The sequence below is a fragment of the Gallus gallus genome, chromosome 2 (assembly GCF_016699485.2).
Source record: "Gallus gallus isolate bGalGal1 chromosome 2, bGalGal1.mat.broiler.GRCg7b, whole genome shotgun sequence".
NCBI lineage: Eukaryota > Metazoa > Chordata > Aves > Galliformes > Phasianidae > Gallus > Gallus gallus.
The window spans coordinates 30546182-30571057 of NC_052533.1; the positions used below are offsets into that span (position 1 = coordinate 30546182).

The 24876-nt window shown below is 40.4% G+C and overlaps 1 protein-coding gene across 2 annotated transcripts in view; it reads right to left on the minus strand.

The window, feature by feature from the left end:
* RAPGEF5 (Rap guanine nucleotide exchange factor 5) overlaps positions 1-24876 on the minus strand; it is a 151361-nt gene that overhangs the window by 12646 nt on the left and 113839 nt on the right. For both annotated transcript variants that reach the window (XM_015281856.4, XM_015281855.4), the window contains 12 exons: positions 23622-23700; positions 22488-22632; positions 20489-20586; positions 19758-19788; positions 18738-18816; positions 15595-15744; positions 12860-12957; positions 11011-11133; positions 9663-9841; positions 6498-6588; positions 3853-3903; positions 2637-2724 (listed from right to left, as the gene is read on the minus strand). In XM_015281856.4, coding sequence (XP_015137342.1) covers positions 2637-2724; positions 3853-3903; positions 6498-6588; positions 9663-9841; positions 11011-11133; positions 12860-12957; positions 15595-15744; positions 18738-18816; positions 19758-19788; positions 20489-20586; positions 22488-22632; positions 23622-23700 — 1212 coding nt within the window. The remainder of the gene's footprint in view (positions 1-2636; positions 2725-3852; positions 3904-6497; positions 6589-9662; positions 9842-11010; positions 11134-12859; positions 12958-15594; positions 15745-18737; positions 18817-19757; positions 19789-20488; positions 20587-22487; positions 22633-23621; positions 23701-24876) is intronic.

The following is a 24876-nucleotide window of genomic DNA, read 5'->3' on the forward strand; positions in this document are numbered from 1 at the left end:
CCTTGCATGAGGTAAGCATTATGCCCAGGGAAACCTTAGGGAATCAAAACAGCCTTACACAGCGTTGTTGGGGAGGATTTGCAAAGACAAAAAAAGGTCAGTGGGAGGAAATGGAAAAGGCCTATATTTAGCTCCAGGAAGGGAACTGAACGCCCTGTAATGAGCAGGAGGGAAAAAAATAATAATTAAAAAAATCAGGCTAAAAAAGCACTGCTAACATTATGATTAAAACTGGAACTGGAGGTCATTTTCCCTGTTTTTCTAATGTATACTAGACACAAAGCAAGACCTGTCTGGAATATGAGATACCGAGGTCACAGGCAGACTTCAGCAGTGCATCCTCTGGATGACAATAAAGCAGCACCACCACCATACCCCTCATCTCCCACTTTGGCCATGCACCACATGAATGTGTGCATGCCTGTGAGGACTGGGATGAGAGAGCACTGATCTAACAAGAGGGCACTGACACCATTCCTTGGTAAAAGCCACAGCTCTCCCTGCTGAGGTGTCAGCCCCCAGGACAGCTGTATAACTGCACGTCTCAGGATCTCTCTGGGCTCCCTCTCACTTCTACCTGGTCCCCTAGATTTGGGGGATTTTAGATCTCAGAACCTGCAGCTGACACTGGGGGCTGCTTTATAGTCTCTCTCATCTTACCCCAAAACAGCCAACCTGATTTATTTCCTTTTGTTTTAAAGATTAGCTCTGTGCCTGAGGGGGATTTTGTAATTGCTTAGAATGGAAATGTTAATGGCTTAATACCAGCCTGGAAACCCACGGCTGGGACTCATTAGGCAGAGCTCTGCCTGAGGGGTGTTGGAGAGCTGGGATCTACTCCAGCACTCCTGAGCAAGTGGGGTAAGTATGGGCACACGTTGGGCATGCCTCCACCACCTCCTGCTCCTGGGCAGCACTCTGAGCATCAGGGGGAAGGAGGGCACAGGACCAACCACACCTTCTCCATCTTTGAGCGCCCAGGGAAAGGGACGGGGAAAGGACAAAGCTTCAAGACTACTGGCAGGCAGGCACTACTTGTCTCTGTATCAGCACAGTTAAAAAAGGTCACTTCTAATGAAGAACCTCTACTGGAAGCAGAAATTTCCAGACAGCTTTTAAAGTCTGTGACTGCAATGGATACCTCTGAGGGTGGAAGAAACAGAAATTTGCTTTGTGGCCAGCAACCAAGAGTCTAGATAAATTCAATGGAGCAGAAAATTGCATCTGAGCTATGTTGTAAGGATACAACACAGCATTTTATTGCATATTTGAAAAATCTGCCTGACTTTCTAATGCTGTGTCTCCCTGTAAGAGAGCTCCACATTTAAATTTAATTAACTTTAAAGGGACACTCTGAAATTATTTCTCATATTTAGAGCAGGGTTCTTATTTTTTTACTTGAAACTACTTTTATTCCTCTTGTGCTAAAAGATAGGAATTTGTTAATTTATTAATGATTTCTGTGCTACCGTCATAGAAATAGTTTTGCAAATAATTTTAATACAAACACGCTTGATGTAGAATGAAGTCATAGAACAGCTTAGGTTGGAAGGGACCTTAAAGATCATCTATTTCCAACTCCCAGCCATGGGCAGGACTGCTGCCCACCAGCTCAGCCTGCCCAGGCCCCACCCAACCTGGCCTTGAACACCTCCAGGGACGGAGCATCCACAGCTTCTCTGGGCAGCCTGTGCCAGTGCCTCACCACCCTTGGAGTAAAGAAATTCCTCCTACATCATATGCACTGTGCAATACATTGGGAATTGCCAACCTTGGCAACATTTCCTTCTGAATTACCACACTGAAGAAGCTTGCTGTGTTATTTTGCAATGTCTCCTTGCTATCTGACACACTTCAGAAACATGAGATTGCACTGCATGAATGCTTCTTAGGTGCATGCTTTTACACCCTTCACAGCAGTGCAGTGCAAACATCGTTGCTACAAGTTACTTGTTCAGGTTTACCTTCCTTTGAAGCCTTGATAATTGTATCCAGCTCAATTAATGCAAATGCCTTTGAAGCCTGCCAAAGAGAAGTGTCTTGTGGCTACCAAACTGTCACTGGCTTATTTGGAGAACTGTCTCCAAACATGCTAAACTTGCAGCAGTAGCAGCAGGTCAGCACAAACAGCCTAACAAGAACACTTTCGGAACACAGGAGTAATCAAATGAATTTGTCACGTTCTAGACAAGGTGATTAACAATTAATGACACCGAGATAATGGAATAACCGAGATACCTGCCACTGAGCTCGCTGCCCAAGTCACGGCACTAGCAAGCAGCTTTGTCACGCCCTTCAGCCTGCAGGAGGACAGTGGGGCACATCCCATTCGCTCAGCTTTACCAAATGAGTGACATCAGCTTGCTCTGCCCTGGCGAGGCCAGGCAAACCCTCTGGACTGCAGTAGGGCACAGCTTGGAAAAAGCTGTGAAAATTCCCACTTTCCTCTTGACTTGCAAAGCAGGTGTGTTTATTATTATGTAGACTGAGCGTTTTCTTGTAGATTTCACTGTGTCTGCCACATATTTACCTAAATTCCACGTGAAAGAATAATCTCCTTATGAGTATGTCAACCAACCTCCACAAATGCACATGCACTCACATAACGAAGAAGAGCAGACCAGCTTTAACATTACCTTTCAGAAGTAAGGGCATGAAGGGAATCTTCGGAGATTTCATTTTCTTGAATGCATCTCTGTAAGCTTTATGATTCAGCGAAGGGTCCTACAAAACCATTTGGGTAATAGAGAGAAAAATCAATAGGCTATAAAAAGAGCAATTCTAAATCCATTATCGGCTTATGATCCGAACACAACTTAGATATAAGAAGGTTTCTTCAGGAAATGAGGTAGATAAAGGTTTTCAAACTCAGTGGCTTACCAAGCTGAAGAGGAAATGTAAACAATGAGAAGAACAAAAGTAATCACGTTCCTCTAGATGAAGCAGTTCTAAAACTGGAGTAAGCTGCAGATCTGATACACCTCAACTACTCCGTAATTTCCCCATGATTTTCTATTAGCCAAATTCCTTTAGCTTACTTTCTAGCACAAAATGTAACCCTAGAGCACATTGCTGATACATTTCTTCTTGCAAACAATACCCACACCCCCAGTCCACCCTCCCTCACAAAAGCAAAACAACAACCAAACAGAAACACCTATTCTCAGATCAATGAAACATACTGGACATTTTCAAAGAAAATAAGAGAGCATGCTTCAGTGGCGCTGTGCAATTCCAAACCTCATCTCAATTTCCTCTCTAAACAAGTAGTTTTGTACACCAGCTCAAAGACAATCTTGAAAACACATTAATTAATAAAGGACTCATAGTGCAGCAGCATGACAATCGTTAAAGGCTGGATTTCACGCTCCCTGCGCTAGGCAGCGATCTCACCAGGCACCCAGCTCCCCGACAGCCAGAGGAAACACTTGTTTACCCAGCTTTGATAATGGAGACAAAGACCCTTAGCTTCTGACTTTTTATTTTCTTTCTCTCTTTTTTTTTTTAAACGTCAGCTGTCCTCCTTGTCTGAGATCTGCAGCACGTTTCCTTGCATAGAGGATGATTAACCAGCAGAGCAATAGAACAGTTTCCAAACTGATGATACTGGTGAACGGGTGACACGTTTGCCTCACTCTGCCCTTCCTCCAGCTGTCAGCAGCACAGCCTGTTTCTTTTTTGCTTTTTCAAGACCACCTCTGAGCTCTGGAGGGCTGCACGGCCTACAGCAAATCTCTGATCCAACACACAACCAGGTTCTAGCTCCAGTGACAGGCAGGTTTGACATAAATTAGAAAGAAGGATGGTAGGTAAAGACATGCAACTCCATTTTGCTGCCAGTGCTGTACTTACTGTCAAGCTTTCCAGTTCTGTGAAAAGTTTCTTGAACTTCCCAGGAATTTTCTGAAGTGAGGGAAAAAAAAAAAAAAAAAAGTAGGGTTGGTAAAAAACAAAAGCAAACAACCAAAAACAGACAAATGCTGATTTATTTATTTATTTTTTTCTACAGAACGGATCTGTGGAGTGCCTGCTGGCAAGATGCCAGAGCTGCACTCCATCCTGCAGCCTCTCCATCATACCTTGTGCTCTTTTACAAAAACAGCATATTAACAGCTGCTTCCATTTACTTCCCACGCTGCTGTCAGAGAACTTTCGTAAAAAAATGAGTACTTCATCTCTGATATCTCATTCTAATCTGACAGGGAAGGATTCCATGAGAGCCTAAGCACAAAATAGCTTCTTCCTTCATCCCTTGTACGCTAACGCCTACTCTATTCCATAAGCATCTGCTGCCTGTATCTCTAAGATGCTTTAATGGATTTGCATCATTATAGTCAAAGTGATTGTCCTTTAATTTGAATTTTGCTGCTGGTATTTCAGAAGGGTTTGTGGGCCTGAAAACTTGACTATTTTTTCCAGCTGTACTGGAGAGTCCAGTAGAAGTTATCCCCTTACTACAAGTGCTGTCTCACTCGTGTACTTAGACCCTGACAGCCACAGTGACACTATCAGGGAAGAGAGATTCAGAACAATTAAGATTAAGTGGATGTGCCGTATGATTAAAATGCTAAAATAACTGGATATGGAATTGCAATTGCACATTTTTAATATCTTCAATCAGGGAAAGTTAGGGTCATTAAAATACTGCACACTGTAGAAAAAAAAATAGAATATGCTTGGGAGTACACCGTGTGTTTAAGAATTCAAGTGCAGAACCAACATAATTTAGTGTGTAAATGGTTGCTTAAATTTAGGTGGCTTCATTTACATGTGTAAGTAATTATAATTAATTTATAAACATTGCTCTACTTTCTAGAAGTCACATTACTAATGCAAATAACCTTCTGCTTTTGAAATTTGCAGTGCAGTGAAGTTTTTTTTTTTTTTTTTAAATGCCTGTGATTTCATAAATATTTTACACACAGGAGCTTGACGTATTTACAGCGATACATATGCAGAGACACTCCTTGTTCAGACAAGCAACACAGTTTGTTCTTCATAGAGAAGTCCACCAGAGGCACATGATCCTCTGAGGGGTCTCACCATACAAGAGAGTTCCCTGTTACATGTGCAAGAGAATCACACACTGTTGCCAACAATACTTAGCCTAGATAAAATGGATGAAGATAACCCATAGAGTGGGCCAAGGTGTTTTAGAAGCAAGAGACACAAGGGAATCCTGTAATGTACGTATTTTTCCAGTACTTGAAGGGAGTGTATAAACAGGAGGGGGAACAGTTGTTTACGAGGGTAGATAGTGATAGGACAAGGGGGAATGGTTTCAAACTGGGACAGGGGAGGTTTAGGTTGGATATTAGGAAGAAGTTTTCCACACAGAGGGTGGTGACACACTGGCACAGGTTGCCCAAGGAGGTTGTGGATGCCCCATCCCTGGAGGCATTCAAGGCCAGGCTGGATGTGGCTCTGGGCAGCCTGGTCTGGTGGTTGGCGACCCTGCACATAGCGGGGAGGTTGAAACTACATGATCATTGTGGTCCTTTTCAACCCAGGCCATTCTATGATACTATATATATGTTTGCTTTATCTGTTATTTAAAGGTAGTCTCAACTATCTGAGTCCCTGCAAACTCAACCCCAAAGCAGCAGTCATTGCCCTCATTTCTCTGCATGCCAAAGTCACTGGCATATGCAGTGCCATTTACATATGCATGATTTCATGTGTTAGATGGCTTTGTAACCCTCCAATGGCCAATGGGTTTCAGCTGCTGGTATTCAAAAGCATCTCCAAGGCAGGAGATCACAGCCGTTCTTTGTCACTTCGTGTTACAGGTTCACATTTTTTGAATACTGCCTGCTTGTGCTGCTAGGGCAGTGGCAAGGGATGATGCTTCTCCCCATATAACATCAAATGACTCTTTCCTCAGTTTTAGGTTCACCAGCAAATACAGTAAACTTGCAGATAACTACTACTCAGTAATCTACTGAGATGAAAAAAAAAAAACCAAAACCAAGGGACAATATAAACACAAGTCTCAGTGAAACCCTCCTCTAAACATCTCATGCTCTGACTGACTGGCAACCAATAGCTTCTTTAACAGTTAATCTCTGTTCTCCGGTATGTTCATTCACAGCAACTGTGAGGGACTTAATCAGGGAGAAGTTAAAAAGTTTTGTTTTTCATTTTATAAATGAAACTATTCCATAATGAGGTATGCCTTGTTTGGAACCGACCTTGTAAGACATTCTGTTCCGCCATATACTTAAAATGCTAGGATAATTTACCTGACTTTTTCTAAAAGGGTGAGAATTCCTTGATTTGTTCTTATTCAAAAGCTCTGGAAGGACACATTCATCTTTATTTGAAAAGGTTTGTATCTAAGGCTTTGAGTCACAGTAAAATTCCTCTACTGACATTTGTTCTCCGTTTGATTTCAGCATGAAAAACAAATAATTAGGAAGAAAAGGTAATTCACCAGTGCACAACATATGTGAGAATCGGTTTTGACAGGGTCTAAAAGATACAAAGATGTGTCTTACCTCCCAGGTCTGAGACAGCCGGCTGACAGATGCAGTGTTGAGACCCATAACAATGGCAAAGAATGAATTCAGATTTCTTTGGGCTTTACAGCTGTGGAATAAAAGTATGAATGTTGTATTCTGACTTTTTGTCCTCAGAATAAGAGATAAATGGAAAGCACAGGTATCCTAGGTTACTGAGTCCAATTTCAGCTCTCAGCACTAACATACAATCATCTTCCACGTAATGAACTCATTAAACGTCCTACCATGGCCACCTGCAGTCTAGGTGATGGGGTCTCTAAGAAGTTTTTTAGCAAGTGTTCCATGTTTCATCAACCCTGTTGTTGGCAGGTTATTTTTCTTCCTTTGCTGTCGGAAGTAATTTTCCCTTCTCAATGTTCAAGTTACTCTCTGCTGTCCTTTACCATACAGAATAAATCCTTGACCTCTATTCTCTTGTATTATAAATATTTTCATCCCCTTTTTCATTTTTTCTGCAAATTGTACATTGGTTCCTTCAATTTCTCCTTGTGGCCATGGATTGCAATCTATTTCTCCATATTGCTATTATTTTTCATTGAATTCTTTGTATTTCATTTGAACTTTTCTTTCTTTTTTTCCTTCTTACCGAGGAGAGGTAATGAGACAGTGGGGAAGGAAGGAGGAGCATAATTACTGCTCTCCCTCCAAGTTCTTACATCTTTCTCCTTTGCAAGTATAAAATAAACATAAAATATATCTACTCGGAACAGCATCACACTTTGTCCTTGTCTTTAATTTGTCATCTATTATCACCCAAGGACCTTTGTCACAGTACTGTTCTTTACAATCATGCATTTATTTCTTCAGCTCGGTATTAGAATTCCCTAGCTGAACTACTTTGCATCTATCTAAATTAAATCTTATCCCACTGTTGTTTGCACATGCCACTAGACTCTTTAGATCATTCTTTTTTTTTTTTTTTTTTATCCTCCAATGCATTTGCAATCCCTCATCATTTTTATTGTCTGAAAATCTGATTAATGTTCTTTTTACATATCCCTATAAATTAGCTGTAGTTCGCACTAGTTCCAGTACTGGTCTCTACGGAATTCACTTGATACCTCTATACTTTGACATTTCACTACATACAGTCAGTCCCTCCTTATTTCTAGTCAATTAGAAAATATGAAATCCTGAAATAAAGAGTCCTTGTCAAAGAAGATTCCACTTCTATAGATTCTTGAAGACTACAATAAACAGATGTGTATTTTTGTGAGTATGAGAAAGACAGAATCCTCAGATGATTTTAAGCATGAGTGAATCCACTGTCTTCACTGGGATTAATCATCAGGGAAAAGTATGTGCCAATGCTTTAAACTGGAAACTCTCCAGCACTTGTTACAAGTTTGCATAAAGCTCACACTCATCACTGCATACCATCCTTAGATGGTGCCTCTCACTTAATTTCAGTTATCTTGAATCCTGACTCTGTTGTTTGAGTTCTTTTATCATTAAAGTCAGGCAGCTCTCAGAGGTAATCCTCTGCAAAACCAGAAAGGAGACCAACAGAACCTGGATAATCTGCTATCGGAGGACCCAATTCTCTCAAGGAACTGCAGAGAGAAGGTATATATTTCAGCCACCCCCTGAGCAGCATGAAGGCATATGTTACAATCCATTTATTCTAACGCTGTGCTGACTTGCTTCTCTAACTCCTCTAGATGCTCATTTCTAGCAACATGCTAACTCATTTTCTCTATCAAATCACTTGTTTTCTATTTTAGACTAACTCATCAACAGAAGAATAGACATCTTCGGCAGGTGGAGTTCCCTCAACAAGGAAGCACACACACACACACACTTAACACAAGATCTTAGTTCTGTTATTTTGCTGACAAAGTGGAAATCAGAGAGATTCCTTGCTGATTCTGAGGGAGCAGGAAGCAGCCGGAGCTGCTCAGAGCTCCCTGCCTCTCTCCCTTCATCACAAACAAAACAGCAGGGCTGCTTGGATTGGGCCTCTGCTTGGAACACTATCCCTGTACCTTAACTGTTTCCCCTTCATCAACTCTTTCAGAATTGATGAGATACAATCATATTTTCACTTGGAAACATGCTTTTCAGCATTAAAAAAAAGGACCTCGAGCAAACTACACTTTGTTCTCTCTGCATATCTGTTATGTCAAAATCTACACGCTGGGTGATGGGTGCTTCTCCAATGCACTGGGAGAGCCTGTCTATCGTTTACTGACAACTGTATTTAGTTTCCTCAACTTGGACTATTCACTACACAGACATGGAATTAATTGAGACAGAGCAACATTCTAGTCTGGAGACAAATATATCTACATTCACGTAGGACAGAACCATTCACTTTTGACGCAATTGGACTAAACATGGCCATTGATAAGGCAGAAAATGAACATATTACCATATACCATAGAACTTGCAAACTAAATCAGATCACATTTATGAGTTACACAAGATTAGACTGGGAGAATTAATTTTGCCAAAGGCACTGCTTCAGCAGACAACAGGCTTTTGTATGTAACTGCCTTGCAAATTAAATCAATCCAGTCGATGAGGGGAACAAATTATGCATTCACCATGAATATGCATATTCAAATACTGCAAAAGACCAACAAGTGGAGAAAGGAGCAAAGAGAATGGCTGCATATATTTAAACTGCTCCGTTCCCTTAATAAAGAACCGTCCTGCTCCAATCAATTAAAGAGTACTCCAGACACGACTGTATGGGGCAACAGAGTACTGCAGCTAGTTTCCTCTCTAGTTACACCTTTCAGGTTTAAAACAGAATGTCTGTTTTTCTTACAGTCTTTGGTGAATAACAGTGTTGATACTCAAATAGCTTTATATTGGAGTTCCTCAGGTTATCCCTGCAAAGAAAAGAGGTATCCCTACTATGAAAGGAGGTATGTCTACAACATCAGGGATTTTCCATTTGATACTGCAAATACATTAACTAAACTGCTGGGAAAGAGTTGTACATTGTATATTCCATCACACTTAGTTTCAGCAAGTGTGTGCTGTTGTTGTTTATGGGCTGTTTTACCTAAGTATGCTTACTACAGTGTAAACTGTTTTTTTGTCTTTGCTCTTGCACGTAACTCTCCATTCCCAATAAATATTTATGTAAGGCATGCATATTCAAGGATCTGTACTGTAATTTTATAAACTTACTGGGCTGCAATCTTGATGAACTTTTTGACTAGCTGTACACGTTTGCAGAGCTGGCTGCAGAGAAGTATCTCAGTGGCAACCCAAAGCTGGACCTCGTTGCATCTTTGAAGTAGAAGACTGAGATTCTCAGTGTTTTCAGCACTGCCCTGTCTGCTGAATGTGAAGTATATCAGCTCTTGCTGGAAGACACGGACAACAAAGAAATACAGTTTAAATGTAAATAAGATGTAAATTATTTAAAATACTGCTTTTGAAACAAGATTTAGTAACAAATGGCTATTTTTTATTGTCCACGGGCCAATCACAAATGATTCTGGTTTCAAATATGGTTTAGCAAAGTCTAGAGGAGTATTTCAGTATGTAAGTAGACTGAAAGTCCTGCAAGAGTCCTTGCGAGATTTCTTGCAGTTCCACATGTGGTTACACCAATCTGTCTCTTTCTGTATCTCATCACTCCTACTCTAGTGTGAAAAAGCAACCATATCAGAGCACTGTAGAGTCTGAAAAATTTCCACTCAATTCCTTTCTAAAAATGAGTTTTCATGAACAGAAGAGCTGCTCTTGCCTTCTGTGCAAAAAAGCCTTGACTGGCTCTAGTTTTTGCGTCTAACCTGAATAAAAGAACATGAAACGAAACATCAAGGAAAACATCTGATGAGAGGAAAGGGAATTTCCGAGTTGTTTCCTCAAAAAGTCATCGTGCGTTTCAGTGAGTGATATTTTCAAATGACATTTTGCACTGTGAACTGTGTGTTTTACTCAGCAGCTCACACCAGAATCTATCAAAGTTGTTGAAATAATCCAATGGACATTGAAGTGGGCTATTATGCCACTTTATAAATCCTGTCCGATATTTTTTATCCCATTGAAGCCAAACCAGAGCAGTAAAATGAACATCTAAAGTTGCTGAAATAGTGTATTCTGTTGCTATTAAAGCCATATCAAGGATGTCTATTTGTGGAGTCCTGTATTTACTGGAATAATGTGGAGTGCAAAGTACAACCTGCATAGACAACACATGAATATGGATAATTTTTGAGAATGATCATCATTTTTTATTTTCTTCAGGCAGATGTCAGTAAAACCCATGACATATACAGTGAACATGAGATGCATCACCACAGGGAAGCTACAAACCCTTGACAAACTTTTTCAGTATCAAGGATTACTGCATAGCTCTTGGATCTGATTCAATTAACATCACTATAGAGAAATCACACTGTCATGGTGATGAACTAAGATCTAAGGATTGCTGATGCTCCAGAACAGTAGTGCAACTTCAGAGCCCTATAGTGACATAATATTTTACAATAGTAATATATTTGGAAGTGGACATGATGCTGCTCACCTCATGAATTGCATTGAAGAGGCTCCAGTCGAAGGTGGTTAGTTCTAAGGCAAGATCCCAGGTGTTGATTCCCAAAATTCTCACAGACCGTTGCTGCAATTCTTCATTTTCAGCAAATGGGTTCTAAATTTATAGACAAGAACAAAAAATCCTGAGGAAGTGCCAAAAGGTTCACAATGAAACAGATTCTAGACCAAGGTACAAAACAAAGCTGAGTAAGTAATGTTCTCTAAGTGCACTGAGGCCTTTTTTTTTTTTTTCCACATTAATTAAAATTGGTGAGTGATAGCCTATTTAATAAATAGCTTGAAACAAGAAATGGGTCAATAGGATCGATTATGGCTTACTGGATTAGGACTTCTCCCACTCTTTCTAAACCTTGAGTATAAAAAAAAAATGACCAAACAGGTAATGAACATAATGAAAATACGATCCCTGAAATTATCAGAAAGTAGATTTTGAATTAGGACACCAGGAAATTTCTCTATGATTCTGCAAATATACCAGATTTAGAACAAATTCACAAAACTTGCCACCAATCAACATATGCTTACAAACAACATAAATCCACCTGTTTTATGACTAATTTACTCCAACTGCAGTTGCCAACAAACACTGCACATTCTGATTCATAAGCATTACTTAGGTTATTACTGTGGAGTTCACAGGCACTGCTGGTATTAAGGGTCATTTGACATAGCCATTATTAGCTCTGATTTTCAAAGGTTTGTATTTCTCTCGGGTTTTTTTACCTCATCAGTCTGAAACTTGGCACATGAACCATCTGTCAAGATGAAAGATTATTCTTATCAGTTAAGCCATTACTTTGGTGCTTTATTTTTGACAGCTACAGCAAGTTTTGCCATTTTTATTATGCAACTAATGAAACTAGATCGGTTGTCACCTGTCCACACTGCAAACCTTTCCTTAATGCTGGCATTTTTAGAGGAAGCTAAAATGCTGGAGATAATGGGGATGACGGATTACAATGATATCAGCATGTCAGCTCTTCAGGGCACATTGATCCAACAAAATGTAAATAGACATTTCTCATAGCTAGGGTGAATGCACAAATGCCAGTGCTGACAACACGTGAAAGTCAGCTGCAATACTGTCCCCACAGTTTCCTCAAAGCGCATGAATAATTAGCAGAAAAGACTAATTATTGGAGTTCCTGCCTCACTGAGGTTTTAAGAAATCAGCAGGGAGAGAGTTTTTGCAATCTCTGTTTTGGAGGATGGCAGGAATGAGAGAACTGCAGCCCTCCAACCCACTCCCATCTCCGACACCAGAGAGACAGAAGGAAGGAGATGACAGCAGCAGCAATATAACCATATGGATACCACAACACCGTAGCCACGCTGATGCTCAGTAATTTTCATATAACTCACTCTACATACATATCTACATGTAGTAATTCTGCGTTCATATGTTATGTAGAGTTTATCACTTCCTACAGTTCTGTACCAGCCACTTTAAGTATTGTACAGGCACACAAGGCCAAAAAAAAAAAAAAAAAAAAAAAGGCTATGTGAGCTCTGAAGTAATCCTCATCCCAGTCAGTCCTGTACAAGCACAAGCCAGCTTTTCCGGGCTGACGTAGATTGAAAGATTTAAGCTCTATAGAAGCTTTGGTCTATTTGAAATTGATGAACAAATTCCATTACTGCTCAGTCAAATAACTGCTGTTAATGCAAGATTTTTTTTCCAGGTATAGAACAGCTCAGTAAGCTCCACTAAGGAACTAAAAAATAAATTACATATTGAAAAAACCCTCTTAACGGAACACTAAGCCCTTGATCTTGAATCAGACATATCAAAAATGGGAATACAAAATACATATCCTTACCAAAGAATCAGTCAGGTCTCTTCGGTAGACAAACATACGACTGGATGACTCATAAGATTTTGAGATGGCCAAGTCATTTGGTTGTAGTTCATGTTTTTCTTTAAAAATAGAAAACAGAACACAGAAGCTTCAGAAAAGGAGTATAAGCTTTCTTAAGAAAAGGAGTATAAATATGAGAAGAACATCACAGTTATATTTGAAAAGTCACATCAGCTTTTTAGAATGAAACTCAGCATCAAACACAATCCCTGTGCAATGCCAGGCATGGGTTCATCATTTCTACACTATTCAGAACAATAAAAGTAAGATGTCCCTGATGCTGGACTACAGCACAAACAAAAGTATATGCTTTCAACTTGGACTTAATATATGATAAACCCTTACATTTTATAGCCTAACCTCCTACTCATTACTGAACATTTAATTTCAACCCAATGTATCTACCACAAGCACAGTGACTTTAGAGCAACGTGTGTCTCAGCCTCAAGAGACAGAGCTGTTGTGTGTCTCAGGCACAAAAGAACGGGGGTAGAGATGTCATCAACAGCCATCACCCCACAGAGTAGAGCAATGGGTGGAAAAAAACCAACAGTAATAAACCCAACCCCTTGCTAATAAATTTACATAGAGAAATTCCTCTAGACCTATAGCAATTTGTTTAGTAACTACTTGAGTGAAAGAGCAGGACTTGCCAGACAGGCAGCAAGGAGAAAGGACTTTTCTTCTCCAATGGGTAATCTCAGAGGCACCAGAGAAAGGTGGAAGAAAAAATAAAAACCCAGAACACAGCTGAAACATCCATGCCCTAGGAAAACTGTCTCTTCCTATGGGCTTCAAGTAATCTTCTGGAGAGCTGACATGTGAGATTTGATTACAGTCACTGTATTAATGTAGACCAAAAAGCACTACCAGCATGCTGACAGCCACCTCAGACTGTTTGTGGCCCATGAAGGAGGAGTAGGAACAGGCGTTCAAGGGCGAAGTATCATTAAAAGCTACTCATTTTTGCCATTTCCTTTGCTCACACTGACACCAGATACATTTGTGCTGAACTATCAGTATGTCTTTTCAAGGTAATTTAGAACAAAAAGACCTTGCTTGTCCATCTTAGGAGTATAATAAAAATGAGTTCTATGCTCAACCTGCTGCCCTCCAAGTGGATGGTAGATGACAGTTCTGAGTCATGCAAAAGAGAAAAACAAAGGAAAAATAAAGAAAGCATGGCAGGCTGCTGATTATTGCACACAGTGTGCAAGTGACAATGCATAAGCACAAATTCAGTACCCTTGTTCTATCTCCAGTTAATTCAGACAATAGAACCAAATAGCATTTTGGGAATTACAATAGTCATGTACAGATGACAGTCCTGTTGTACCAGCTTTTTAATTATTATTTCCTATTGAACAGCCAAATGGCAATTATTTCTACTCTGTGGCTTTCTCAGGAAACAAAGCAATTTAGAGATGATATTGTTTTTCATAATTTGTGAATTGTTGGTTTTCTTTACATAAGTAGGCAGTTAGCACCAGATTCGCTGCTAGCAGAGCAAAACTTGCCCTGTTCCTGAACAGGAGCACGAGACCTGAAGAACAACTGCAGCAGCTTGATCTTGCAGGGCTGCAAAACACACTGGATCTGAATTTGGGCATGCACAAGGGTAAATGTGTATGCCTGAAAGTGATGCAACCCAGCTGGCCAAGATGCCAACATGCAAAGCTCCCACATGGCCACCCTGTGCCCAAGCTCTTGATTGCTGGGGTAAGGCTCCAGCTCCTGCCACTCACACTGGAGACCCACAGAATTATTTAATTGTGCTTAGTGTGCGGGGGAGGAAAATGTGGTCTTTCACTTCTGAATTGGATATGGAAGCAGAACAACTCAGCATTTGTCTATATTTCATTCAACTACACTGCCAAAGAAATAAGAACGAGTGAAGTATATTTAAGGGCTCATCCTTTGCCTTAGGGGACTGACATCCAGTAATGCTGGCTAAGAATATGGCCCAGGTGTTCTAGAGTCTTAACACTACTTTGTGGGCTCACTTGTCCTTTCTACATACCCAGTTACACTGCTTTATTTTCAATAAGAGCCCAAAAAGTTATCACAGTGAGCAAAACAACGTGACCAAAAGATCTTAAGACCTGATTGCTTGGCAGTTCCCTACTACCAGCCTGTCCTCATTCTGATCCTCCTCAGAAAAAGACGGTAAGCCTCCTCTATTAAACAAGAAACATTAAACTAACAGGCAAAAAACGTGAGTCATAAGCAAGTTTGCTTGCAAAATACTGCTAGATCGTGCTCAGTAACTCATCTGTGCAAATATATGCCTCCCTTCTCTCTACTGGAGAACATTCATTACCCATCCAGTAAATAAAGAAACAGCCACACACTCAGAAGCTGTTATTCCCTTCTATATTTTAAAAGAAAATCCTTCTTCAACACCTTCTAAATTATTTTAGATCTGGAAGTTGAAGATTTACGTGTAGGCAAAACGAAAATCTTGTAATACTATTGAATAGGGACGGTCTTTTGCAGTCCATTCCCAGCAAGGGAATGCCTCATCCAGCGTTACTCGGGAATGAGCTGTTTCCATGGGAACGGCTCTGGGAAGCAGCTCTCATTGTTCCATGGTCATCCAGCTGTGGGTCACAGCTGTATCCTGCACCAGAGAATCCCCACCCTCCCTTACATGCTGCACTAAGGGGTGAGTGGTCGGATGAAGGAAGATTATTTACCACCAGAGAATGTGATGATCACCAGTGCCAATTCCTCCTCCGGGTATTGGATCTTTTCTGCAACAATCTTCACTATCTCCTGCGCTGAAGTGGTTACTTGAGCTTTCACGCTGACGTAGGAGTGCTCCGTGATGTACACGCGACAGAAAACTGCACAAAGGAAGAAAGGCAGGCTCAGCGGCAGCCAAAGGCACCCCGCAGGAACAGGGGAAAGCCTTGCAGCCCCAGTCCCAGCCGCAAGACAGGCTACTCCTGCACCCTGCCCAAGAGGGACATGAAACTGAGCGCAAACATCACCATTTCCCCACTTCCCACCTCTTCTCTCTGGGAAATGACAGGGACAAGCAAATGCATCTCCATGGATTCATTTCAGGGAAGCCTATTTAAGAGTTCCTACCCTGCGGACTCAATGTAGACAAATTCCTTTGCTGTACACCTTCACTGCAACCTTAGTGGCTATCACCTTTTGTTCTTACCTTCTAGGCCGAGATAAATTAGCATTCTTTCAGTGCGTCTCATACCTGCTGCAGAAACTGTTTTGCTCCTCCACTTTCATCTGGAACAGCATGCTTCTCGAGAAGCTCCCTGCTCTGTAACCACTCTCGCTAGCTTATCTGTCTGGACACCTAGTGATGGGCATTGCCAGGGCATTTTTTTGCACCAGCAGAGGCTGCATAAACAGCAGTGCAATTCATTCTGACAAATCTATCCTCAGCCACTTGCAGTACACATAAAGGGACTGGTTTGGACAAAATCTCTGTGCTCATAACTTCCACTGAAGTCCTAGAACTGGTTAGGCTCTGGGGGCAATTCCCATCAGTAATGCTGCAGGAAGCTCATGTAATACTTTGTTGCTTCTTCAGAAGTTAGGTACGCTCCCTCTGCTTCCCAGAATTTTAGGTTTGCAGTCTTTTTTGCTGAGTTTGCTGTAGCCAGTCATTTGAAATAGAGCTGCCATACTTAAAAGGGAAGAAACAGCTGTAGACTTGCACAGATATCTCAAAAATGACACCTGCTAATGAGAAACACCACAACTCTGGATTTCATACTCAGTTCTGTGCTTAAACTTTCAATTTTCTTCTACTTTTGTACTTCGTACTGCAGATAGGCTGCTACCATGGCAGTATAATACAATACTTTTATTCCCCAGAAATGCTGTATTTTTATTGACAGATGTATGCAGCAATAGCTCCTTGTCTGTCCTACAAATCTTCATGGCTTCAGGGCACTGCCATTAACTGAGACCATGCCAGAAATGGTTAACAACTCTATCTTACTGAACATCTTTTTTGTGTGTGTGTTGTAGAAGAGAAAAATGAAGATAAGAAGGAAGGAGGAACTCAATGTTTAACCTTGGGGAAGAAAAGCCATTTGATTTTATAATTTTTTTCTTAACCTGTCTCTGCTGACAGACAGTAAATCAGGTGCTCAGCATGTGTCAGAATCTTTCTTCGGAATACATATACATCGTGAAAAGACAGATAAATCAACTGCACCCGAAATAAGAAAATAAATAAATCTGACACAAATATTTGCCCTCTATATGCAAAGCGCAACACAACTTGAATTTGTTTGAAGCCTCAACTGCTGTTATTTGGGAGAGGAAGGTGACAGCAAAATATCAACTTGTAGTTGGGCTATTGACGTATCCTTTGTTTAGTACCCAACTAAACCAACCTACGGATCAGGTTCTTGAAAGCAATCATCACAGTAATTATCCCAAAACCTCCCCCCCCCCACAACACACCTTTCACATGTCCCAGCTGTGGGATCCATGGGCATGGGCCATGTCATCCCTTCCAGGAGCCTACACGGCTCCTCACTGAAATGCAGCAGGGAACACCAACAGGAGGATATGGGAATGGGCTGTAAACCATCCTGGAAATGCTTACATTAGGAGGTAGAATGCTTCTGGTCTGATCTCTACCACTGAGGGCAGGAGGCATTGGACAACCTCCACGAGCACCATCACGTGGCAGCACTTCACAGCCCATCCCATTTCCCTCCATTGTGCCCAGCCACCTGTCTCTCCTTCCCCTAGTCTTCCACGTTGTACTTCATTCCCTCAGTCCCAGCATGTTCCATGGCTCATGCTCACAAGAAGAGACAGCAAAGCAATTTATGGTCTTGCTGAGTCCAGCCTTTCCTGTCCCCATGGCCATTCAGCCTGTGCCCTCTCTTGTACCTGTACGCTTTTCATGAGCTGTGTCAGACTTTTTAAGAAGAAAAACGAGTGTGGGGGTTTTCATCCAGAAATGACATTTTTAGAAGCAGCCTCATCAGTCTAAACCTCAAATAAACTTAAATTTCAGGCACAGAAAGAGGCTATCTATCTACCAGTAGTACATAATGTAGGCAGAGACGTGTCACTACAGGAGCTCAGTTGTTACCGTGTCACAAACGAGCACTAAAACTCTGACTCAGAACTTAACTAACTACCCTGACTCAGCCTGAACTTCTGGAGTTTTGTTCCCACCAAGAAAGGAAGATAATACTGTTTAAAGGACTATATGTCCCAGGAGGAGGCCTTTCTGCCTGTTCTCTGCTTGTGTGCATGTTATTCCCCTCTCTGCCTCCTTTCTCTCACAGGCATTACAGCAGGGTGAGAGCTTCACTTTACCATTGCTTTAGCAGCAATGAAGGGAAAAATTAAGTAGTTGACATTAAAGCATAGTGGCATCTCACCCGCTACATCTCACCCGCTATGTGGAAATGTTTTTGTGGAGAGAACCTACGCAGCTTCTCAGAGATAGCAGATCCTGCCCCACTTAACCTGACAGGTGTATTCACCTCTCACACACAGGATCTAGGTCAGGAGACTATTCCTGCCCTGTGTTACAGTTTTCACCTCTGATGGATAGGCTGTGAGCTGCACAACTCTGTCAAGGGGCCAAAGAGGAATTGGGCAGGCGGAAAGCCTGAGATCTCACTCTACTGCTGAGCCTCTCTGCAAAGCAGGAGGCAGACAGGTAATCTTCACACAGGCAAATCTCTCTCCTTTCGAGGCCCCAGGGTCCTGTTCAGAAGCTGTACGCCTGGAAGAAGACTGTACCTTAACAGGCAGCTCTTACTAAAAAAGGTTGCCCTGACATTTAAAAGCACTGTGCTAGGTTTTTTCCCATTCTTAACTAAGTCATACTTACTTTCTTCTGCTTCATTCATGGTTCCTCTGTGCTGCAGCCAGTTCTCCTTTAGACTGAACTGGTGGAAAAAGGTTTTGTTCTGCAAGGGAGTGGGAGAGGAAAAAAAAGACACAACAATGACTGTCTGCATTCCTTCCCTTTACAAGGCAGCGATTGATAAAATGCAGCATTCAATGCATACATCTGGACAAAAAGGTTGCAGTACAGGAAATTCACCCACCCTTCCTGCATCAGTAAGCTGGAAGTTGCCTTACTTAATAATGGTAAAGGTGGGAATTTCTGAGGAAGTGAGATGTGCCTATGCCAAGCAGCATCCACACCTCAAGATTCTTTGTAGCTATGTGCAGAGGTCATCTCTTACGTACTTTTCTCATACACATTTCCTATGCACCAATCGGCCTATTTAGCAATTTCACTACAATCTCATGTTCTGCCTCCTGTATTTCCACTATAACATTTTAAGCCTTTTACATGCTTCAGCCCAGAAGACTTCAGTAGGTCAGCCGTTCAGCCCTGCACAATTCATATGTCAACATTCTCCAGTAGCACCTTTTCCTTTTGCTTTAATAGACAAATCCATGTTCCTTTTTCTTTCTCTCTTTCTCTGCCCTGTCACAGCAAATCCCCCTTTACTTTGGCTGCTTGACACCTGCAGTTGATGCCTGTGCTCAGACTGGTTTGCCCAGGTTTTCTGCATCTATCCAGCCAGGCGGGATGAGCTCCCAGGCCTCCGTTATTCAAAACATTCAACAGTGACACCTCAGGATGTGTTGTTAAAATGATAATACTGTCACAGTCACTGCAGGTTAGTTCACACAACTGATATCCAGGCGACACTGCCAGAAAAAAATAATTTCCTTAAGCAATGTTGCGGGTCTAGCCTCACTGATGTATCCTGTCATGTTTTTGGTCACCCGTCACTTTCAATTGAAATGTCAAGAAAAGAGGTGAAAGCGGAGACAGGGAAAGAAAGAAAGGTTGTAAGTCAGCTAGCAACAAGCAAAACAAGGTTTGTGTTACCTTTCGGTGTGGTGAATATTCATCTACAGTGCTGAAACAAAAAGGAAAATTCTAATTATTCTTTCAATCCAAACATTAGCAAGTTTTAGCAATCAAAAAAATAAAACAAGTTTGTTTGTTTGTTTTAATTACACAGTCTCCACACAATGGCTGTAGAGATCCTTCAGTGAAAGCTGAGGTCAGTTGGTTCAACCAAAAACTTTCCTGGGAGTCACAAAGTCAGTATAGGAAAAAGAAATGCTGCCAGAGCATGCAGCATGCTCTGAAAAAGAATGCTCTGGGAGCTCCTGGAGAACACCGTGGCAGCCAAGGTCCTTCCAGTTCCCAGACGGACAAATCACAGAAGTACATTCTATTTGTTGGAAAAATGTACCAAGGGAATATCTTTTAAAAATACCATCAGATTAATAAAATAACAACCCTGGCACAACCACTGAGAAATAGATTTGCTTCTCAGTATTGCACAAGAGAGAAAGAGAGATAAGATGCATCATCTGAAATCAGAGACTTCTGAGTGACATTCTGACAGTTTTTCCACAAAGTTCCACACCGCCCGACAAACGTCAGATAAGATGGAATAATCTAGCTCTATTTTAAAGATTAACTGTGAAAATGAATACAGTACTTGTATCACTCATCCCTTTATCTTTACTGAATTACAGCAAGATGCCAACAAAAATAAACTACACTGAGGAAAATGAGATCTGATCACGAGGATAATCAATACTTACTGACGACGATGCATCCCAAGTATCTTCTGAAATTCTTTCAGCTCCTTCTCAAGAATGGGATATTCATACACATCATCTAACACATTCCGGTATATTGTCTACAAAATAAAATGAATACTTCCTGCAATCATCTGATAACAAAAAAATAAATCGGAAGTATCCCAGCAATAGTCTAAATCAATCAGGCGTTAGCATACTGCAACAAATTTCATCGTAGTTCTTTTGCAAGATCCATGAACAGAGAATGTCCTTGTGTATTTTTACAGGCTAGTCAGTGCTCAGTTTGTCATAGAAGAAACACTCTCTATCAACACCAAGTAGGAACACTCTCTATCAACACCAAGTGAGTGAGCAAAATGTTGATGCTCATTAGTCTACGGACAGATAAAATGGCACACATGGCTGTTACACAAAATCTAAGTTAATTCAGGAGAATCCATTCTGAAGCTTGAGAACATAACAGACCATCATTCCTCATCCAAAATGGTAAAAACAGATTAATCTGATTTAGACTTTTAAAATGAACTTTCTACTTCAATTTTCCTCATATATGCATACATTTAAATTGAGTAATCTCTCTCAAAAACAAACAACAACATACTCTTAATTTTAAGCCAATAAATAAATAACCCTTACTACTTCTTTCTGGAGAAGGCATCTTCTGACTACCCTCAACTAGGAACCTCAGTTAACTTTGGGAGACACCACCTCAGGTAAGAGGTAAGTCAAATGAATTGGCTTAGATGGTTGAAATTGAGGGAAATATTTTTTCTAGTCCTTTTCAGAATCTGCACACAAATGCTACTCTTTTCCTTTCAAGAATATGGACATCATATGCATAGGCTGAGTCATCCAGTTGTTTTAGCCCAATTAATACTCCTACATTTAAGAATCTCAGCATAAATGATTCTGGATTATAAGCCTCTATATTGTTTGCACAGATAACTTCAAGCATCACTTATGTTACAACTGTTTTGTATCACGCTAAAGCCTCAAGCAGAAATATCGGGTGTCTGAACACTGGACAGCCACACAGCTTTATGGAGAGAAAGACAGGCACTGCATCAAGGTACATGCAACAGTATAACCTGGCTGGTGGCTGGAATGATGCCCAGTTTCCAATACAGTATCATACAGCCTAGTACCGAAGAGCAAAAATCCTAAGGTCTCTGCTTTCATATGTAGTATGCCCTCCTCCAAAAACAAAACAAAACAGGACTCTCAAGTCTTTCTCTTAATTTAGTACAAAATTTCACCCTTTGTTTTGAGTGAAAGACTGAAGCCAGTCTTTAGGAAACGTGGAAGATCAATCCTTCAAATTCTCTCAAAATACTTTCATTCCACATGCAGAAAAAAGAAGAAAAAATTAAAGAACAGAAAAAACAATTGTATGGATCTTACAGACCTAGGCCCAGTGACAGCATGGCTATTTGCAAATCTACAAGCAATAATAAAATGCTTTGGAATTCATACACAAAGATCTGCAGATCCTTGCTAGTAAGGACAAAGTCTTATTTATTAAAAATGCAAAAAGCTGTACTGTTCCTGATATAGACCTGATAAACATCTTACAACAGCACTGTGCTCTTCGTAGCACCTCTGATAGAGATCACAAAATTTGCTTTTCAGCCATGATCATGTGGACACTGAATATAGGCTCTGTTCTGGCAGACCAAGATCACCGTATCAAAGGAACCTCCACATATTCATCATTTTACTTCTTACCTTCCTATTTTTTCCCATTTTCCAGGTGATGTGTAATTTCAAAAGTTTTGCATTTGAAAGTAATGTTGAACAAATAGACATTATAGATTTTACATTCAAACTGACTACCTCTAAGGCATTAAGGAAAGACAGATGTAAATCACTTCATATTATAGATCTCAAGGACTAAATTTAAATATGAAAAATGAAGATTTATAATTTTTGCTGTTGCAGCTTCTTAGATGATATATGCTAATGAAACAACATTGAAATGCATCAGGAAGTGATTCAATACCTTTAAAAATTGTTTTAAATGCTCATCTTCATGTAACCAGTCTTTGTAGAGAGAAGTCCACTGAGACACCAAATGCAAGACCTTTCGTTTCCTGCAGGATACATCAGAGTCATCTTCTTTCCCTTGATGGTTCTTTGCACAATAGGTACAGTAAGTTAAGGGAAATAAATACTAAGAACTCATTGAAAATTTAAAATTCAGCAATGCATAATCATCTTGTTTGTCATTTGGCAATGAAAGACTATTTTTCACTACACTGTCCAGTTTTAAATGTATATTTATCCTGTTTGAAGCTTTGAGAGTTTCATCAACTTTTTGGAATGAAATGCTCAGTAATAGAAATGTTCATTCTCTATGTCAACGGAACTTTTTTCCTTTCTAGATTAGACAGAAAAGTCTATAAAAAGTAAAATCCATTTAAAAGGAATTATACAACATTGAGTCATATCTTTCCTGTAGAAGGTGGAATGAAACTTTGCCCTGCATATGGACGCCAACATGAATGTCTGCATGAAAAAGGACAATGCATCATTACAATGAGAAAAATATCGAGCAGAGGAAGCCAGTTTCTTTTTCCCTGTGCAAATTACACTATAAGCTGAAATAACACTATTAAGAAAAAAAGAATCAATTTCCACTATTGTCCTCTATTCACAAAGCAGAAACAGCAAATGACAAAAGATATTCACATTATACATTGTTCCTGTCCCTTCACTATGCTTTTTTCAGTAGGTGAAATGATTTTCACAACAAAAAGAAAAGAAAAAAAAAAAGAAGCTTCAATTCATAGCTCCAAGTTCATTCAAGCAACATTCTATAGATTATAGAAATAACTGGAAATACAGACGGAGTTATATACTGTATCACATGTCAAAAGGTGCAGACATTGTAGAATACCTATTCTTTACATATTCTGCAGTGTATTACACAGGTATTCTAAGAATTAACATTTATGTTCTGGATATGTTTTAACCTGATTTTAAACATTGTTTTATAAAAGTTGAGAAGATTCATATAGCTTTAAACAAAAACAGCATTTATAAGGTTTGCACTGTTGCTATGAGTTAAACTTGACAATATACAAACCTAGGTGTCACTGTGTGATGAGTGTTAACACAACACTTAAAAGGATATTGCCTCAGAAGTGCCTGGCACAAGTCATCTGTTGTCATGAAGACTGTGTATGTGAGAAGGAAGTCATCCAGGAGAGTTTCTGCAGAGAAATACAAAAAAAAAGTCTAAGGTACAATATATTTTTGAGAGGAGGAAGACAGTACCTATTGTTGTTAGCGTGCATAGCAAGAAAAAAGCCTCAAGAATATATCACTGATTTGAAGACTACATTTCACACAGTTAACAACATATTCACACTGCAGAGACAAGATCCTTATTAAGAAGCACATCCTCAGTTCTCAATGAATCAACAAACAGAACTATGCACAAAATAAGCCACAGGTCAGGAATGAATATGAGTGAATATCACAAACACCAAATTCCAGTTGGCTCTTCTGGGTGGTTCCAGCTACTCAATATTTCCACCAGTAAGCTGTTTCAGAATCTGAGAAGACAAATTTTTAGTAATAGAAAACTGAGATTGTCAGTACTGTGGTGAACATCTAGGCACAGTATTGGAGAAGCAAAAACTAAGCATGCTTAAATGCTTAGCTAGTTAAGACTTGTGTGCATCGCTAATTGGTGGCTCACTTTCTGGTTTACTTAATTACATTATTCAAAGTTATTTTCTGCTCCTGACATTCCTGCACTTGGTTTCTATCAATATAACTAAAGGCACCTGCCAACAGAGCACCTCTCCTGCAGCTCTAACACCTCAGGCTGTCAGGACAAGCAGCACTGCCAACTCAGACCTCAGCACAATTTTCCCATTCCTCATTCCCATGCCAGGCTAACTTTAGGGTTTATCTAAGCCTTTAGCATGCACAGAAGGTGCAAGGGGGAAAGCTGAAAGAAGAAGGTTTTCTACAAGATGGGAACGCTCACACGAAGTCTTGTGATGGCCTTCAGCAACCCGATGACACAGAGAGACATGACCAAGCCAGACTTTTCCCAGAGGCATGCAACACAATGACACAGGCAAACATCAGATATTGGAACAAGGGAACAATTGTCTAAATAAGAGATTTTTTTCCCCTGCTGCAGAAGCTCCAGTACCAGCGTTAATCAGAGCCCACCTGGGCAGGACCTGAGCTGCCTGGCCTACTGAGCCTGCTCAGAGCAGAGCTCCCTGCCAACCCACATTGGTCTGTAACTCACACAACTGTGCTTCTGATTCTAATTACTCATAAATTATGTGTGATGTAGGAATGAGTTCATGCTTCAATCACAAACAAAACAATCTTTATGATGCAATTACTCTGTTTTACCAAGTGAG